Below are 15,538 nucleotides of genomic sequence, written 5' to 3'. Positions count from 1 at the left end.
ACTGAATTCCATACAGGCCATTCAGAGCCATTTTGGCAGCACATGGCCAGAATTAAACTAGATTGTACAAGGCAGGTTGTGCCCAAAGTGAGTATTATCACGGAGCCCAGGTGTCTATTTAAAATAAAAAGAATTCAAAACAGTAAGTTATTCCTGCTTAAAGTCAGGCTCCACCATGGCCGTGACCACCTTCTGCCCTTCTCCCCTAGCCTACAGGGAAACGTCACCCACTTTGCGTGTCAAAAGCTGTTGGCTGTGCCCAACAGGCTATCATCAGCGCATGAGCTAACAGTACCCTGTAAAATGGCTGAGATAATTGGTACCAGGGGAGGAGGATTGGTATTTCCCAGTGCAGATGTTCTCAAGATTTACTGCTGCATGGACAGCGTGCATTTTTAGGCAGACTGACTCACAGACACCTCCCCTCCCACTCGCCATGCTGTGGGCCACCCTCCCTCAAGCCTGCAATTGCATCAGACCCTTGAGGTTGCTGTGGCCTCCTAACATGAGGAAAGAAAGAATATTTGGGGTATTTTAGAACTTTTTAATAAAGTGAAGCAGCTGGGAACAGAAGAGCCAGCTGCATGAAACCTACTAATGCTTTGCTAAGCTCTGCCATGGAACAAAATGCAAAGGCTGCTGTTTTAGGGTGTCATCACATCTCCAGAAAGCAGCTTGGCTGGAAGAGCGAGGGACGTTCTTGATCACTGGACTGAAGGGAAGGGGTGTGAAAAATTGTCAATGTGTCTAAAACGCAGTCACAGGCACTGGTAACCCTGCTGAACGTGAACTATGTTATCTTAACTTCCATCCTATGAGGAATCATCAAAAGCACAAAGAGTGCTTTGGGAACAGAAAGAGGTATAATAATAAGCCTCACAAAACAAGACAGAATAATGGAAGAGGAGTTGCAGGAGAAAAATGAAAAAAATAACGTCAATTTCTCTGACATCTCCTTCCCTTGTACACATTTTCCTGACAGAGCCTTACTGCTCAGAATGCCCTCAAGAAATGACAGAAGTGTGAAGCCTGAACCATCTTTCTCCTCCTCCCCTGTTTGCATTCCTCCTGCCCTTCTTTCTCCTCATACCATTGACATGGAAGGGACAGAATAAATGCAGTTTTGGCATAAGCTGTCCAAGCCTGCCCCAGCATGCATGAAGTACAACCCAGACATGAGGAATTGGGATAAGAGAAGAACTAAAGTACATCAGTTTGTTTATTTTTTTTAAATTCTCAAGAGCTTCCTCTGCAGGTGGATGGTGGGAGGGAGACGTGTGTGTTTCAGATGTTCTGGAGTTCAGCACAGCAACCCTGAGGGTGAATGGCATTTTTTTTTTATTCCCTTCCTTCTCGCCCCCCCTCCCCATCCTCCCAGCTTAGCATTCAAGCTACAGCCTCCCCATGGCTTTGGCTGCTGGAAGATGTTTGGGCAGCAGAAGCATTAGTCAGGTTACTGAGGTTGTCTTTTACTTGTTTTGAAAAGTGCTATAGGATTTCTAACACCCACCTGAAGCCAAGCTTTCAGATTTCCCCTTTAAACATTATGAAAAAGAACATATTAATGTTCTTTATAAGATACAGTTGACATAACTCTTTCTCTTGGGACTGCTGGAAAGAAATCTGTAGACCGTGATCAAATATTTATATCCTATTCCCTTACATTCCCATCATGAAAATTCCAGACCAGGGCAAGGGAGCTGATTATCAGCAGCAGCTCTGGAGACTTTATGTGCCAGCACCCAAGAGAACAGAGATGTAAATCCATCAATACGTGCATGATAAAAGTGATTTTATCTGCTTCTTCAATGCAGAGAAAGCTCTCACAGGGGAAATCCAAAATGAAAAATGATCTGCAGAGTGTTAAAAAAGGCTTCAGAGAGTAAAGCAGTATTATTCCTAAAGAACAACATAAAATTTTTCCCTCTTAATGACATCCAAAAGATCACTAACTTCAAGTTACTGCTTGCTATTGCATAGGGCTTTCACACTAATCGCATGGCTTAGGAACAGCTGCAGAACTAACATACACTACAGAAACTTACCCCTGCGTCCCTGTGTACTTGCTGTATTCTTTCAGAAAAAGTCAAGCTCAAAACCAAGCTACAAATTTCACTTACTCCAAAGCTCCAAAAATGCACTTTTATTTACTTAAAGTTTTTAAACACATAGACAGCAGCTTTTAAATTCCTGTGTTGTGGTCCTGGTAACTCAGACATCTTTGTCCCTAAATGTGCAGAGTGTCTGTCTCAACAGGACTTCACTTGCAAAGCAAGCTCTGCATAATTGCAAGGAGCCAACATTCACAATTTGTTGATCAGGTACTAGCTGAAGCTAGTTATTCCTCATCATTAGGAACACTGCTATGACCAATGACTTGAATCACAGACTTTTGTCCAGGAAGCTGAAGACTGGAGTTGTGAAGACCAGGCGCACCAGAGGCCAGCGTATCTGCCTCTGAGAACAGATAATCTCCTTTCTGTCTAACTGCTGAAAATTAAACAAGGAAAAACAAAAGCATAAAACTGCAGAAAGCAGTGTATGTCCCATCCTTCAAAACCTGCTCCTGAACTGATCCCAGAACAGCAGCTACTGTGAGCATATTGAAAGAAACACTGGGGAAAGGAAAGGAGAGACCAATGTGCTGCTCTCCTAGTTTCAGGCAGAGAAGCCTGAAGTTGAGTTTAGATGAAGCCCACCTTGCAGGAGCAACACAGGACCTCACAGGAAATAGAATATCCATCCAAATAGCCTCCAAATGGATGAAATGAAGTAAGAAGTTACAGCTGCCAGAAGCAGACCAACAGAATGGGTGAGCAAAATAAGTATGTTTTACCATAAAGACACTTTGCTTTAGGGTTTAAAAGCAGTTCTAAATGCTGGTGGTTACTGAAGGAGAGCAGGAGCGAAGGCAGGAAACTGGAGATGCCCTCATGCCAAAGGATGTACAGAGATGACAAAGTAAAATGTTAACACTGCATCACATTGTACAAAAGATCAATTCCAAGGGAGTTTAACTTACAAAAAGATTAGCACATCTACTTAAGCAGCTGGTTTTGCATTTATGTAATTCTGCTGACATCTCTCCACATCCATGCCCTTGCATCCAGCATGCCCATAAATTTGTTGCCTCGCTAAGGCTGCAGATGTACATGGTGGCATTTGACAACTTCATCAGCTTTTTTTTTTTAATGGTCACAAAGCCATCACAAATCTCCCATGGGTGCAATTGTTCTGAATCAAACTCCTTGTGAGAAATCAAGAAAATATTTAATTTTAGAGGTGGTGACATTTTAAAAAAAATTAACTCAAAGCCTTGGAGCCATGCTTGTTCCCACTCATACATTGCAGAGTACCTGAGAGGAAAATTATTCCGTAATCTTGGAAAAAGGTTTCATACAACTTCAAATATTAGATTATTAAATGGAAGAGCTTGCACCTCTACAGTGACATTCAGAAATAACAAGGAACCTTAATGTGAATCTTTTTTCTGTTCAGGGGGGTGGTCAGAACCACAGAATATTATTAAAAACACATCATTTCCTACATGAAGCTCTACCTGGTATTTCTGGGTTGCAAAAGGGTTTTGCTTTATTTCTTAGCTTTCTATTTCTTAGCTGTTATTCTAGAGTAGTTCCCCCTCCCAGGATTCTCATTTACCAAGGGAGCAATAAAACTGTATTTTGTAATGCTGACTTTTTTCCCCTTCAGAAATTCTTGTAACATAAATAGATATTAAATACTTGAAGGCAGATCACTTTATTTAAAATGTCTATAAATATAAAATGCATTAATAAGACCTCTTAATGCTTGTTTTGTGGTTTGACAGTAAACGTAATGGCTTACAGAGAGGAGTTAACTTAATATACCCCTGACCAGTAATGTTCTATTTGCTTAAATGCAAGTATCCAAGCCAAAATTAACATTCTGGTTTCTTTTAGAGGCAGCCCGCCATCCTGCAGCATAGCTGAATAAGCACTGCCTAATATCATGGGGCAAATCCTGTCCCCCAGCTAAACAGCCATAGAAGGCTGACAGGAGTCACAGTGAGGCAGGCAGGAAACAAAGACCCCAAGCAGCCAGGAGGCTGCTTCATGGCATGGGTATACAGAGCACAACTGATCCTGCACCAGAAGAAGGTGTCGCAGTTATTTTCTGAAGGAGTTATGGTCGTTCTTCTCCACATACCACAAATTTAAAGATGAGAAACTAACACACAAGGATTCATCGTGTTTGGTGCAGGCACTACCAAAGGAATGTGGCTGGGTGAAGGGTTCAGCTAAGGCATACCTTGACCACATCTCTTTTCCTGAAATATATTTTCTGAATTGTTCTTCATCCTCTTTTGGTAGGGCGAGGATCTGCTTTTGTTACGGCATGTAACAATGGAATGCTGAAATTCCCTTTGATTTTCTTGAATTTCACCTCGTTTTATAGCCTCATCACTAAAAGATTTATGCAATAATGCGATCTATGTGTTTGCCTATTATTATTCCCCAGTATCCTCTGAGTTTGCTGGCCTTTCACAACCACTTTCCTCAGGGAGGCAGAAGCCTGAAAGGTACTATGCTTCTACAAGCATGGGAAAGTAGGTGGCCAGACTAAGGTGAAGGACACTCTCAGTGCTCCTCTGAAGGCAGAAAAGCTAAAACAAATTCAAACCCTATCAGACAGCAGAAAAACCACATGGATGAGTCCCCAGGAGCAATGACTTAACAGTGGGAAGCATTTCAGCTGGATTTTACACCTTAGGAGATGTCAAGTAAATGTGCTCCTCAGCCAAGACTCCTCTTCCATGTGCACTCTCTAGTGTCTACTAAAGGGCTGAGCTCATACTACAGCATCAAAATCGAGCTTAAAAGACCATCAGCCAAACCCATTCGAAATTAAGTTCCAATATCTGTTTAGAAAATGGGTTTGCAGGACCCAATCCATCATCACCTCCTCACATACAAACACACCTAGCAAGCTGATGTTGCTGAGATTTTCTGCAGGACTTCTCAGCCTGGACAAACAACAGCATTCATGGCCAACTTTTGTTTAGTGTATTCAACCCAAATGATGTTTAACAGTCTGATAAAGCTACACAAGATAGAGATGTACTGATGTCTACAGTGAAAGAAGAGATCGTTTGGCAAGAAGACCATCAAGACATGACTATACACAAGCTTTAACAGATCTCACAGCCATAAATCACGGTCTATCCTGGCCCCTGCGAATCAGACAGGCACAGTGGTAGAGCTTTACTATCACACTGACAAAATATTTCAGAGCAGATTTCAGGAGAAGCCCTGGCTTGCCAGTGCAAACAAACTGCATCCATCGCCCCTCACAAGGTCCCAAGAATCTGACACATGGCCGAAACTCAGCCCTGGCACACGTTACATTCATAAATGTGCATCAGGTTGGATTAAAAAGTGACTTGAGTAGCAGAGTTGTTCAGAGCCGAACTTGTGTTCTGCTGCACTGCAAAGATGGTATGTGAAAAGGTGGGGGGACCATGGCTCTGAGAAAAATAAGGCACTTGAGACCCCAGCAAACATCCTTAAATGCAAGAAAGTCAGTAGAGCCTGAAGGGATGGTCACAAGAATGGCTTTGTTGAAAGAAGACATTTCCTACAAACCAACCCAAATAAAGAGAGAGACACAATGATGCCCTATTACATGACTATTGTCACAGCATGCTAGATGGCAAAATGAAAGGTAGAAGAAGGGACAGAGGGAAACACCTCATTAAAGGAAAAGACTAGTTAAAATACCTACTTAATCAGCAAAATACTTCACTACAGGAGGGCTCCTTCACACCAGCACTTGGTAAAGGAATACAAGACCTCTTATAAAGCTCCGTTGTCCCATTGCTAGGTTATGCACTGAACATCTGCCACTCAGGTCTTCACTGGGAAGCATGACCAGTCAATTACTGTTAATTACTGTTTTTTTTTCCCAATCCAATTTGCTGCTCATGAGCAAAAACAGAGCTGTCCTCAAGAGAATGAACTGTTCCTGGAAGTTACACAGAAACACAAGCTTCTTCAAGACTTCCTTGAGCAAGTGCCTCTGGAAGGACCCCTGCTGACTCCAAGTAGAGTTTTCAGTGTCCACATCCAGTTCAGCCATTGTCTTTTAATTTCCTCTGCCAACAACTGAGTGAGCACCCATTGTGCTCCCTTATCAACTGAGGCTGAATACTACTAGACAGCTAACAAATTAACAAGCACACTTCAGATGAGCTCTGAAGATGATTCATCATCTGAAATTCCTATCAGCGGGCAGTGATGAGTTTGACGGGCTTTCTACAGCAAGGGAAGCAGACATTTTCATTATGTGCAAATCAGAAATAAGAAGTGTTCCTAACTGACAAAGCCAGGCTTTGTGCTGTAACAATTTAACTGCCTCCTATGACAATGACCCACACAGAAATATCTTCTTAAAAACAAATAAAAATAAAAATAAAAAATAAAAACAAACAAAAATGAAAACAAGAAACACTATGTCAGATGAGACTACTTATCCACTCTTGAAACCTTTCTTCCAAGGTAAAGCACAGCAGTACAGAAAACACGGTAGAAAACACTACTCCCGAACAACTCCAAAATGCTACCCAACTGAAAAATTGCAATGTTACTTTCAAAATATCTGTGTGTGTTTTTTTTTCTTTTTAATTGTGACTGTGTTAGGCAAATACAGTGAATCACATAGATGAGGGAGAAGAGGCCCATTACACAAGAAAAACAAAATCTTTCCTCATACCTCAAGGCCAAAACAGTTACCCAGTTCAGCTGTCAAGGCAGCCAGCTTTAATCTATCCTTAGCTATGAACTGCTTACTCCTGCTGCTTCTTTTGAGAGTGAAGTAAATACTCACCATATTCATAACTGTGAGGATGAATCTTTGGGCAGCCTCTGCACCATGGTATTGGACCATATCAGCATCTGCCACCACCAGTGTTTCTACTGTGTACTCGTTGGTAAGCCGAATAGCATTTCTTCTCTCCCTCCAGTCACTGGTTGATTTCATCTTCTTTTGCCTCTTCTTTTCTAAAAGTCAAAATATTTATTAGGACACCTTGTAGCTGGCAGATCATAGTAAAACATTTATATTCTTTTTATCACATACGCTTGTGCAAATTCAGACTGCAACGACTTCTCATTAAAATGTTCTTTGATGAAGAAGCAACTTAGAGGTTCCATTGCAAGTATGAAATGGAAATCCTGCTTGTGAGAAAAGCAACATCACACTACAATGGAACAAGCTGCAATTCAGGAAAAAAATCGGGAAAAAATTTAGGATAAGAGACTGTGTTGTGGGATGCAACACATACTAGACTCCATAGGTTCTTGTTAGCCAAGGAAGTTGCAAGATATTCCTGGAGTCAGTATTTCAATCAGTTTCATTTTAACTTGCTACCAGCATTACTATAGCAATTCAAAAGAACACAAAATACCAAAAAGATAGAGTCTTAATCACTCAAAAATTTTAAATTAAGTCAGATTGTTTTGGAACATGCATTACTGGCCAACTGCAGAAGTCTCTGGATAAAACCCAGAAGTGCAGAAGGTCAGGCTAGATAAGACCTTCTCAAGCTTTCTTTGCTCATTTATTGCTATTGGCATGATCACACACACCAGCAGCTGCAGTCACTGGCCACCTACGCGCAGAGCGCTCGCACGCCTCTCTATTGTGGTATGTACACCAAAAGCAGGGAACCCCTAGACCAGCTGATCCTTCATGGTCTTAAGTTATTGGAACCTGTAAAAGTGACCCATGCTACAGACTGCAAAGTAAAGCAGTAGTAAACTACTGCTAACACAAAAATTAAAGCACGGAAGTTAAATTTTGCTTCCTCCAAACTGAGAAGCTAATACATTACTATTTGTCCCCTTCTAAACTGGAAGGTGAAACGTGTTTCACGGCTCAAAGGCAGATGTGCAAAGCAGCTGAGGCATGAACAAAGGAGAAATTAAGTTCAGATCTGAAACCGAATCTACTCGTTTTATTTCAGTCACAAGAAATGTATTCATGTTTTCAATAGTAAAATGAAAGAAAAGCAAATGAAGTCATTAAGACAAATGTATTTTGCAGAAAGATACGAACTGCCAAGATTCACTAAGATTCACTTACTGCTCAGCCTGCAATAGCCTATGGATAAGATATTGACACCAATATCAGTGCCAATTTCTTTTAGTGAGGAAGGGAGTAGAACACACAACAGGTCCTGAAACAGCGTAGAGTGTAAAGACAACAGTCAACTGAAAAGTGACATGGGATAGAACATGCTGGATGATCAGACAGATAACTTTCATGTCCCACTACACATGCTGCTAGTTTCCCAAAGCAGTCAATCCCTTTTGATTTTTTTTTTCTCCCCACATTCTGTTTAGCAGCTCTTTACGTATTTCAAGCTTGAAATTCCCTTGTGTTCCAGGCTGGTAAAGGCACTAACATCCAGGTGCACAGTTTCCCCAACTTCTTGTAATCACAGTGACCAACTTCATCAGTTGTAAGCTCCCCAAAGCCCAACTGAAAAGGGCTCTGTCTTCTTTTTATCCCATTTTCTGTCTTGTCGATGTGCACATTTGCACACATCCATCCCATCCCTGTTCTCAGTTGTCTAGCAGTCATTCCAGTATCGCTCTGTACATGCTTTTGTGCCCAAGGCATCAACTGTCAACACTTGGTATATATTTTAAACTAAGAAAACAACCATGAAATTTGATTTGAATCATTTGAAAAAGGGTTTGGAAATATCCCCCTGGGTCTGACAAGACAGACGGGAGCCCCTTGACAAGCAAAAAAACAAAATCCTGGGGTGCTCATAAATAATGGGAGCTACATGCTAGAAGCAAAGAAGAAAATTACCAAGTTTCAAGGCTTCTTTTCACATGGTCTGCAGGACAGCTACAGAAAAGGGTGCAATCGTGACAATCTGCCTCAGAATAGGGGATGCATATGTTTCTAGGTGCTTGAGAAAAGCAAGAAGATAAAACGGAGCAACTATAGCAGAAAGGACAGATGAGCACACCTTTGGTTTGCCAACTATGAAATGGAGATGATTTCACCTCATTTCTGTGAAATAGCTCTCATGTTTGTTTCTCTATTCATTTTGTTCCATTCCATTCAGCCACTCTGCAAAGCCACACATCTTCAGCTGCAGGACTTTCGAGGTTATCATTTAAATATCAGGAGAGAAGTCAGAGAAGATTATTCCAGTGTGAACACTGATCTTTTGGGTCTTGCTGCTGGCAATCAAAACCTTCTCAGAAGCAGCAGCAATCCTCCATCAAATTATTGCACTGGTAACTCCCTGATAAATTCAAGGTTTTCAGCTGGTATAAACCTCCTAGGGCGTTTAAGCCTCAACTCAAGTAAGTCTGGGCCTAGCATTGAAAAAGCTGTGAAAAATCCCTAAGTGGAGGAAAGTAAATTCAGAGCACTTAGGATTCCACTTCAAAAATCTCTTTTTGGTGGAAAAGAAGCCACTGTTGTCAAAGAAGGAAGCCACTATGCCAGACTGTAGCTTGCATTTGCCATGCAACTGCCTGGCGCGGTCCCTCCTCGCGAGGCAGGTGAAAGAATTGGCAAGGCCTTGCCCGTTCCACTCAGCACCTCTTTGGAGGAGGCAGCTGTACAAAACTCCAAAAGGTGTGATTTCTGGAGAGCAGCAGCAAAGGGACCCCTGACAAATTTCTGGGTAGTCTTGCTTCACACAAAGCCTCTGGACCCCAACCCTCCGCAAGTTTTATTTGAATTTGTGGATTGGCTGCTTTCCACTGGGTGGCAGGGACTAGAAATCGTGTGTGGAAAACTCTCACCCCACAGGCTCGCCTAGAAACACAGCCAAAGTGACCTAACGTTGAGAATCTGAGCTCTCGCCCTCATCTGCTTTCTAACAATCTCCAACTGCAAGCTTACCAAGTGCCTAAAACAGGTGATGTGTAATGGTCCCAAGGGAGCCGACAGAGAGCTCAGGTGGTCACTACTCAAGAGGTAAGGCAAAGCAAAGCAAACTGCTTGAATGGAAGTCCCCTCTTTGTTCCCTTTCTTTTTTCTTTCCCTTCTTAGGTTTGCAGATCCTCTCTAGATACCTTTTCTTTAGCCTGTTTGTCCTTTTTGCACTTGCAGAGGGCTGCTTTCAGAGCAGTCCCTATTTGCATCTTCCTGCCTCCCACATATGCAAACAATTTTCCAGCCTAATCAGGCACATGGAGAAAACACAAAACTCCTCATTTGCATGGATGAACAACAACAAACAGAACAAAAGAAATACACGTATTCTGTATCAGAGACAATTCATGAAGAGGAGCCAAAGATCAGAAACCAATACTAAAAATAACTCACACTAATGCATCTGCAACTCATACCTGAGGTAAATCAGCTTTATGGAGGTACCAAAAATAAAAAATAAAAATCTCTAGAGCCTCACTTCAGAAACAAATCAGCACAGAGAAGTCTCACTCCTACCCTATGTGATTTATGGACTATGGGCAGAGAAACCCTCCATGAGTACATGAAACCCCAAACTAAAATAAACATCAGCCATTAAAACAAGGATTAAATGCTTGGTGGATTCTTTATTTGAACAAACTGATGTTACAAATTTTGTGGTGCAGATGTTAAGTGTTAGTGTGAAGGCATGAGAGGCCATAAAACATGGGCAGGAGGCTGTCAGAGGAGTTTACATAGCGGGGAGCATACATAACCAAATTGCACACTATTTTAGGAGTCAGGTGTTCCCCGCTTAAGAGGTCAGAAATACATGTGAAATATGAGCTGAAACAGGCAATCTACAGCACAGCACGTATATGCTGTGGGTGACTAGGCACAAGGGACATTACTCTTTTGCCAGTCACTTTGACAGTGTGTTACACAGCCTATCTGGCCCAAAATCCCACAAAATGCAGGGCTGTTACATGATGGCAGAAGAGCAGTACAGCACTGGATCCTCAGCATAAAGTGCACCTAACGCTGCAGAAGCTCAATAGCTGGCTTTCGTTACAGGCTCTTACCTTTCCATGGCTAGCTGCAGGCAGAGCAACATGATCCTATCACCTTCTGCAGTCCAACAGTCTTCAAAATCTCCCTCAGAATGGCAAAAAATATTACATATGTAGCACAACAGAGCTATTCTGAAGCCTCAATAGAAAACTCCTTATGTTCGAGTGCTTTTTATGGCAACCCAACAGATGTATAATTCCAAAGCAACCGCCCCAAATGACCTTTTCCTATTACACACCGAAAGCCCTGTCTAGCACTGTCTGGTTCTTGGCATGTTCCTGCTGTAACTGCAGAGTCCCTTCCTGCTCCTCCTACCTCCCTTCCAACAGTATTTCCCAGATTCATCTCAAGACCGACCTTCATTCCTAGCCCTCAAACTTTATTTCTCCCTAATCTTCCCCTTTGTAATTTTAGCTACCTCACTCTAGTTAAACCTACAGAAGGTTTCTGGATGCAGTTCAACGACAGCCACAAATACAAGCCAAACTGTAGAATTCTTTGTACAAGGCCAGATTTCTCCCTAGAAGCCCTTTTCTATTGCTGCCTTAAAAATCCTCTCCACCTCTTCCCCAGGCAGCCCTCTGCTAGCTCCCTCCACCAATGACCCTTGTAACATCTCTATGTCCTCACCTGGAGGGCTAGCTCTGTTTTCCTCTATGCTGGTACTTCAGCAACATAAAAAGGAAAGAACTATTTGTCCCACCTGGCCACATTGACTGTCCCTATGCCTCAGGAGCTTAGAGAATCCTCTTCTGGTACTCACATCAGGCATGTTTTACTACTTTCATGTAAAAACAAAAATCATCACCTGTCTGGAGCAAAAGAGAGACTGAGAGTCACTGTACACAAACCAAGGCTAGAAATTACAGGAAGTTCTTGCTAAGGTATATACTAACCATAACTCAGTCTGAAGAAGAGCAAGTTTTCTGTATTATCATAGGGACAGGATACCACAAAGTTCCTCTGGGACCACTAGTAAAATACAAACTCCTCTCAAAAGGCTATTAATTCTGCGTTTAAAAGATTAACGTACTGCACATACACCTCTTGGACACTGCTATTCAATCTAGACACTGCACTGATTTCAAATAACTTTTCAGATGTATCACAATGACTTGATTTCATTTAAAGTCAAAAATGAAATGTATAAAATTGAACAAGAAGCAAATGAAACAAGAAGTGGAAGTTATCAGTGGCATTTACGTCCCAGGAGAAGAGAAAAACAAAAATCTAAAGAGAATACAAGCAGGCTTCCTTCCTAGGTTGAATTAAGATCAGGTTGGGGGGGGGGGAGGGTGAAATACAGACACGAATGTTTATCAGTTAAAGATAGACCAACAGAAACAGCCCTGTACAACAGCACAGGACAGCACTATGACCTCCACCAGCTCACTGGATCAATTTGTCAGCAGGGTTTCTGAGATCGCCACCTCCTCAACTACACGCACTCATCTCCTTTTAAAAGCACACCCTCAATGTAGGCTTTCCACTCAACTAGACACAAGGACTCGCTCAAGTACGACAGAAGACAATTTACTGTTACACAAAGCAGGCACACTGAGCATTGCCTAATCCTACCTAGGACCACTGAAGTAGGAATGGAAATACCTGCTCTGTCACTCCCTCTAAGTCTCTGTGCCTTGTTTTCTCTTCCTATTTGATCTGCTGTGTTACTAGCTGTAAGTTCTCTGAAGCAGAACTGATTTCCTTTGCTTGTGACTGACACAAAGGTCCCAGCTTGCCTGGGGCCATGGGGAAGATCCTGTAACACAAATACAATTAAGATCCAAGTGACAAGGAGTGATGTATGTGGGACTGAACTCAGAGTCCTCAGTTCTGATCACTTAAACGTAGCAGATCTGAGACCAATCATAACGCACAATCCTAATCCATTCCAGGGCTTTAGAGACTACAAAACACTTGGCTGCAGCTTTACTGTGAAAAATGGCATCGTCGGCCTCCAGGTTTATTTTGTTTTAATGAGTCTTTAGTGAACGTGCTTGGTTTGCAAAGAATGTTTTCACAACTTCCAGCCATACCAGCCCATCCTGAGCTTTGGCAGCCAACGCCAACCACTTCTGCTGAGGTTGGAAGAACCCACGGAGACTTTACCAAACCAGGAGTTCCCCACTTACAGTCTGGCCTCACCACTACACCTACACCTTGAGAGAGGTAGCACAGACCTCCTTGGAAGCCACGCAATTTGTTTCTGGTGATTTGCAAAATCCAGTAAAGAATGCACTTCATCTCCCATAACTGTGTTGGCTCTGCAGGTCAAACTGAAGTAAAAAACAGTGTAATAGTTATTTCTAATCCATTATGTATATATGTATGTCAAACTACACAGGGAGCAGATCACAGAAAGAAACCACCAGTTTATGGAGCAACTTTTCAGAGCCAAAGCCTCACAGTACCACTGCCAGCTCTGTTACTAGGCCTAATCTGTAAATAAAGAAACTGCTGAAGAATTAGAGGTCCAAGCAACCTTAAACTTTCAGTGCCTTCCGTTGTGGATGCTCAGAGTGGGACGTATATGGATGATGATTCACAAACTACCCCAAGGAAGCTTAGAGCTTTTGAACAGGGACAAAACCTGCCAAAAGCGTTCCCATCTTGGCCATACAAACATGTAGGTGCTCAACACATGGCAGTTTTCACAATGAAGATCCCAAGTGATCTGCTAAAGGTCACAAGTCAAACACTAGGAAGCAAAGCCAGGAGAATCCCAACTCATGGCTCTAACCCTGAGCTATGATTTATGACAATATGGAAAAAATGAAGACAGCTAAAAGGTAAGTAATGTATCTTAGTCTGCCTGGAGCCACCTGTCCACCTTCCTAGCCAGAATGACCACTGGAATAGCCATGAACATCCCGAGAGAAGGACGGTGGACACCAGACACTAGCTCATTAGCACCTGCCAGTTTAGATTTCATTAAGTTCCAGTGGAAACGAGCATTAACTTTTATCAAGAACCAAGTGAAGGAGCAGTACAGTTCTACTGTCTGCAGCTGCTCTGGAAGGGGAAGAAATCCACAAACTACAAATATTTGAACATCTCTTTTTTTTTGATGTCTTTTTTGCACCTTGGCAGTAGAGAAAGAAGACACTGCAATCCCTCCTGCTCCATATTACCCGTGCTGCCCTCATGCTGAGGGCTTCATCCAGAACAAACCAGCAATAAAACTTTGCTCGCCACATGTGATGGAAAAGGACACTTCAGAATGGCAGGCTGCTCCAAAGGGCTGCTGTTTGTCAGCCATAAGGAAACAATCACACACTTGCAGGGAAAATCCAGACTCTCTGTTTGGAAGACCAGGGACCTGGAGAAACCACAGGATTTATCCACACAAAACATACTCCCATGGGTAAAGTGCTGAAAGACCTAATTTCTGATACAGGGAATACTTCCATACTTGCAAACACTTAATCACATTACATCTTCTGCGTAGCCCATGCTGAAATCCTTGCTTTAATTCTCCAACAGATGCTTCCTAATATGGACTAATACAGGTTGCATTACATCTCTCTATTTTTAGTGCACATGCTTTTTGGCCATAACAGCTGCTGTTTCAGGCCAAGTCAAACCTGCAGAGAAAACACATCTAAGAGACAATGATTAAAGATGGGGAAATGCAACATAGCAGGAACATGTGTTTGGGATTTATACCTGTTCAGGGAAAGCGTTCCCTACATTTGATACCTGCATACTAGCACTTATTTAAATTATTACCAGCTTTGATCAATTGTTAAAACAGGTTGCAAACTAACTAGACAAAGAAGCCATGCATTGCTATTTTGTGAATTAAAATGTTGACCCTCTTGTGTTTTTTTCCCTCTTACTTCTGTCCATGCAGCACATTTGCATTAAGTGAAAACTGTTTCATTCAAGATGACAAAGGGGGGTTTAAAACAAGCTTGCATTGAAGAGTAATTTATGAGGCCTGCATCATAAACATGAAATAACAACCTTCCCTCCAAAGACAAGCTGCTCACTCCCATACTTGTGGGCTGCATTTTATATCAAATCCCTTCTATGCAAGGGGACTTTAATACATCACTGGAGACCTCTGGAAAAGTTACAACAGAACTTACTTTTCCCAAAGAAACAGAAAATTTTATGACATGGTTAGCGGAGAATCCTAAGCTTTCACAACATGGTTTGACTCCGTCTTTAACACTGATAGTTTCTCTCAGCAAGAGAAGTTAGGGAAAAAAAATAACAGAAAAATTTTCCCATCCTTAGACTTTGATGGCACAGGAAACATGCAAAATATATGACCAGATTGGAAGAGGTTGCCCAGAGATATTGTGAATTTCCCTCACAAGCTGCCTGGACAGGGTCCTGGGCAACCTGCTCTGGGTGCAGGCTTGGGCAGGGGTTTGGAGCAGATGGACCCAGAGATGCCTCCCAACTCAACCATTCTGGGATCCTGAGATAACAGCGGATGTTAAACTACCCTTGTTCCATCAGTTACCACAACCATATCCACTTATTGCAGCTGAGGTGGTGGATATTGTTGCGTGGACACAACTTTATTGTT

The 15,538-nt window shown here is 42.2% G+C and overlaps 1 protein-coding gene across 3 annotated transcripts in view; it reads right to left on the bottom strand.

Moving 5' to 3' along the window:
* The window catches only part of ADAMTS17 (ADAM metallopeptidase with thrombospondin type 1 motif 17), a 173,853-nt gene that overhangs the window by 144,118 nt on the left and 14,197 nt on the right, over window positions 1-15,538 (bottom strand). For all 3 annotated transcript variants that reach the window (XM_068695902.1, XM_068695903.1, XM_068695904.1), the window contains exon 4: window positions 6,865-7,037. In XM_068695902.1, coding sequence (XP_068552003.1) covers window positions 6,865-7,037 — 173 coding nt within the window. The remainder of the gene's footprint in view (window positions 1-6,864; window positions 7,038-15,538) is intronic.

Source organism: Anas acuta, chromosome 12 (genome assembly GCF_963932015.1).
Source record: "Anas acuta chromosome 12, bAnaAcu1.1, whole genome shotgun sequence".
Classification (NCBI taxonomy): Eukaryota; Metazoa; Chordata; class Aves; order Anseriformes; family Anatidae; genus Anas; species Anas acuta.
The sequence above is the reverse complement of the archived record's forward strand: the minus strand, read 5'-3'. Positions and strand labels throughout refer to the sequence as shown.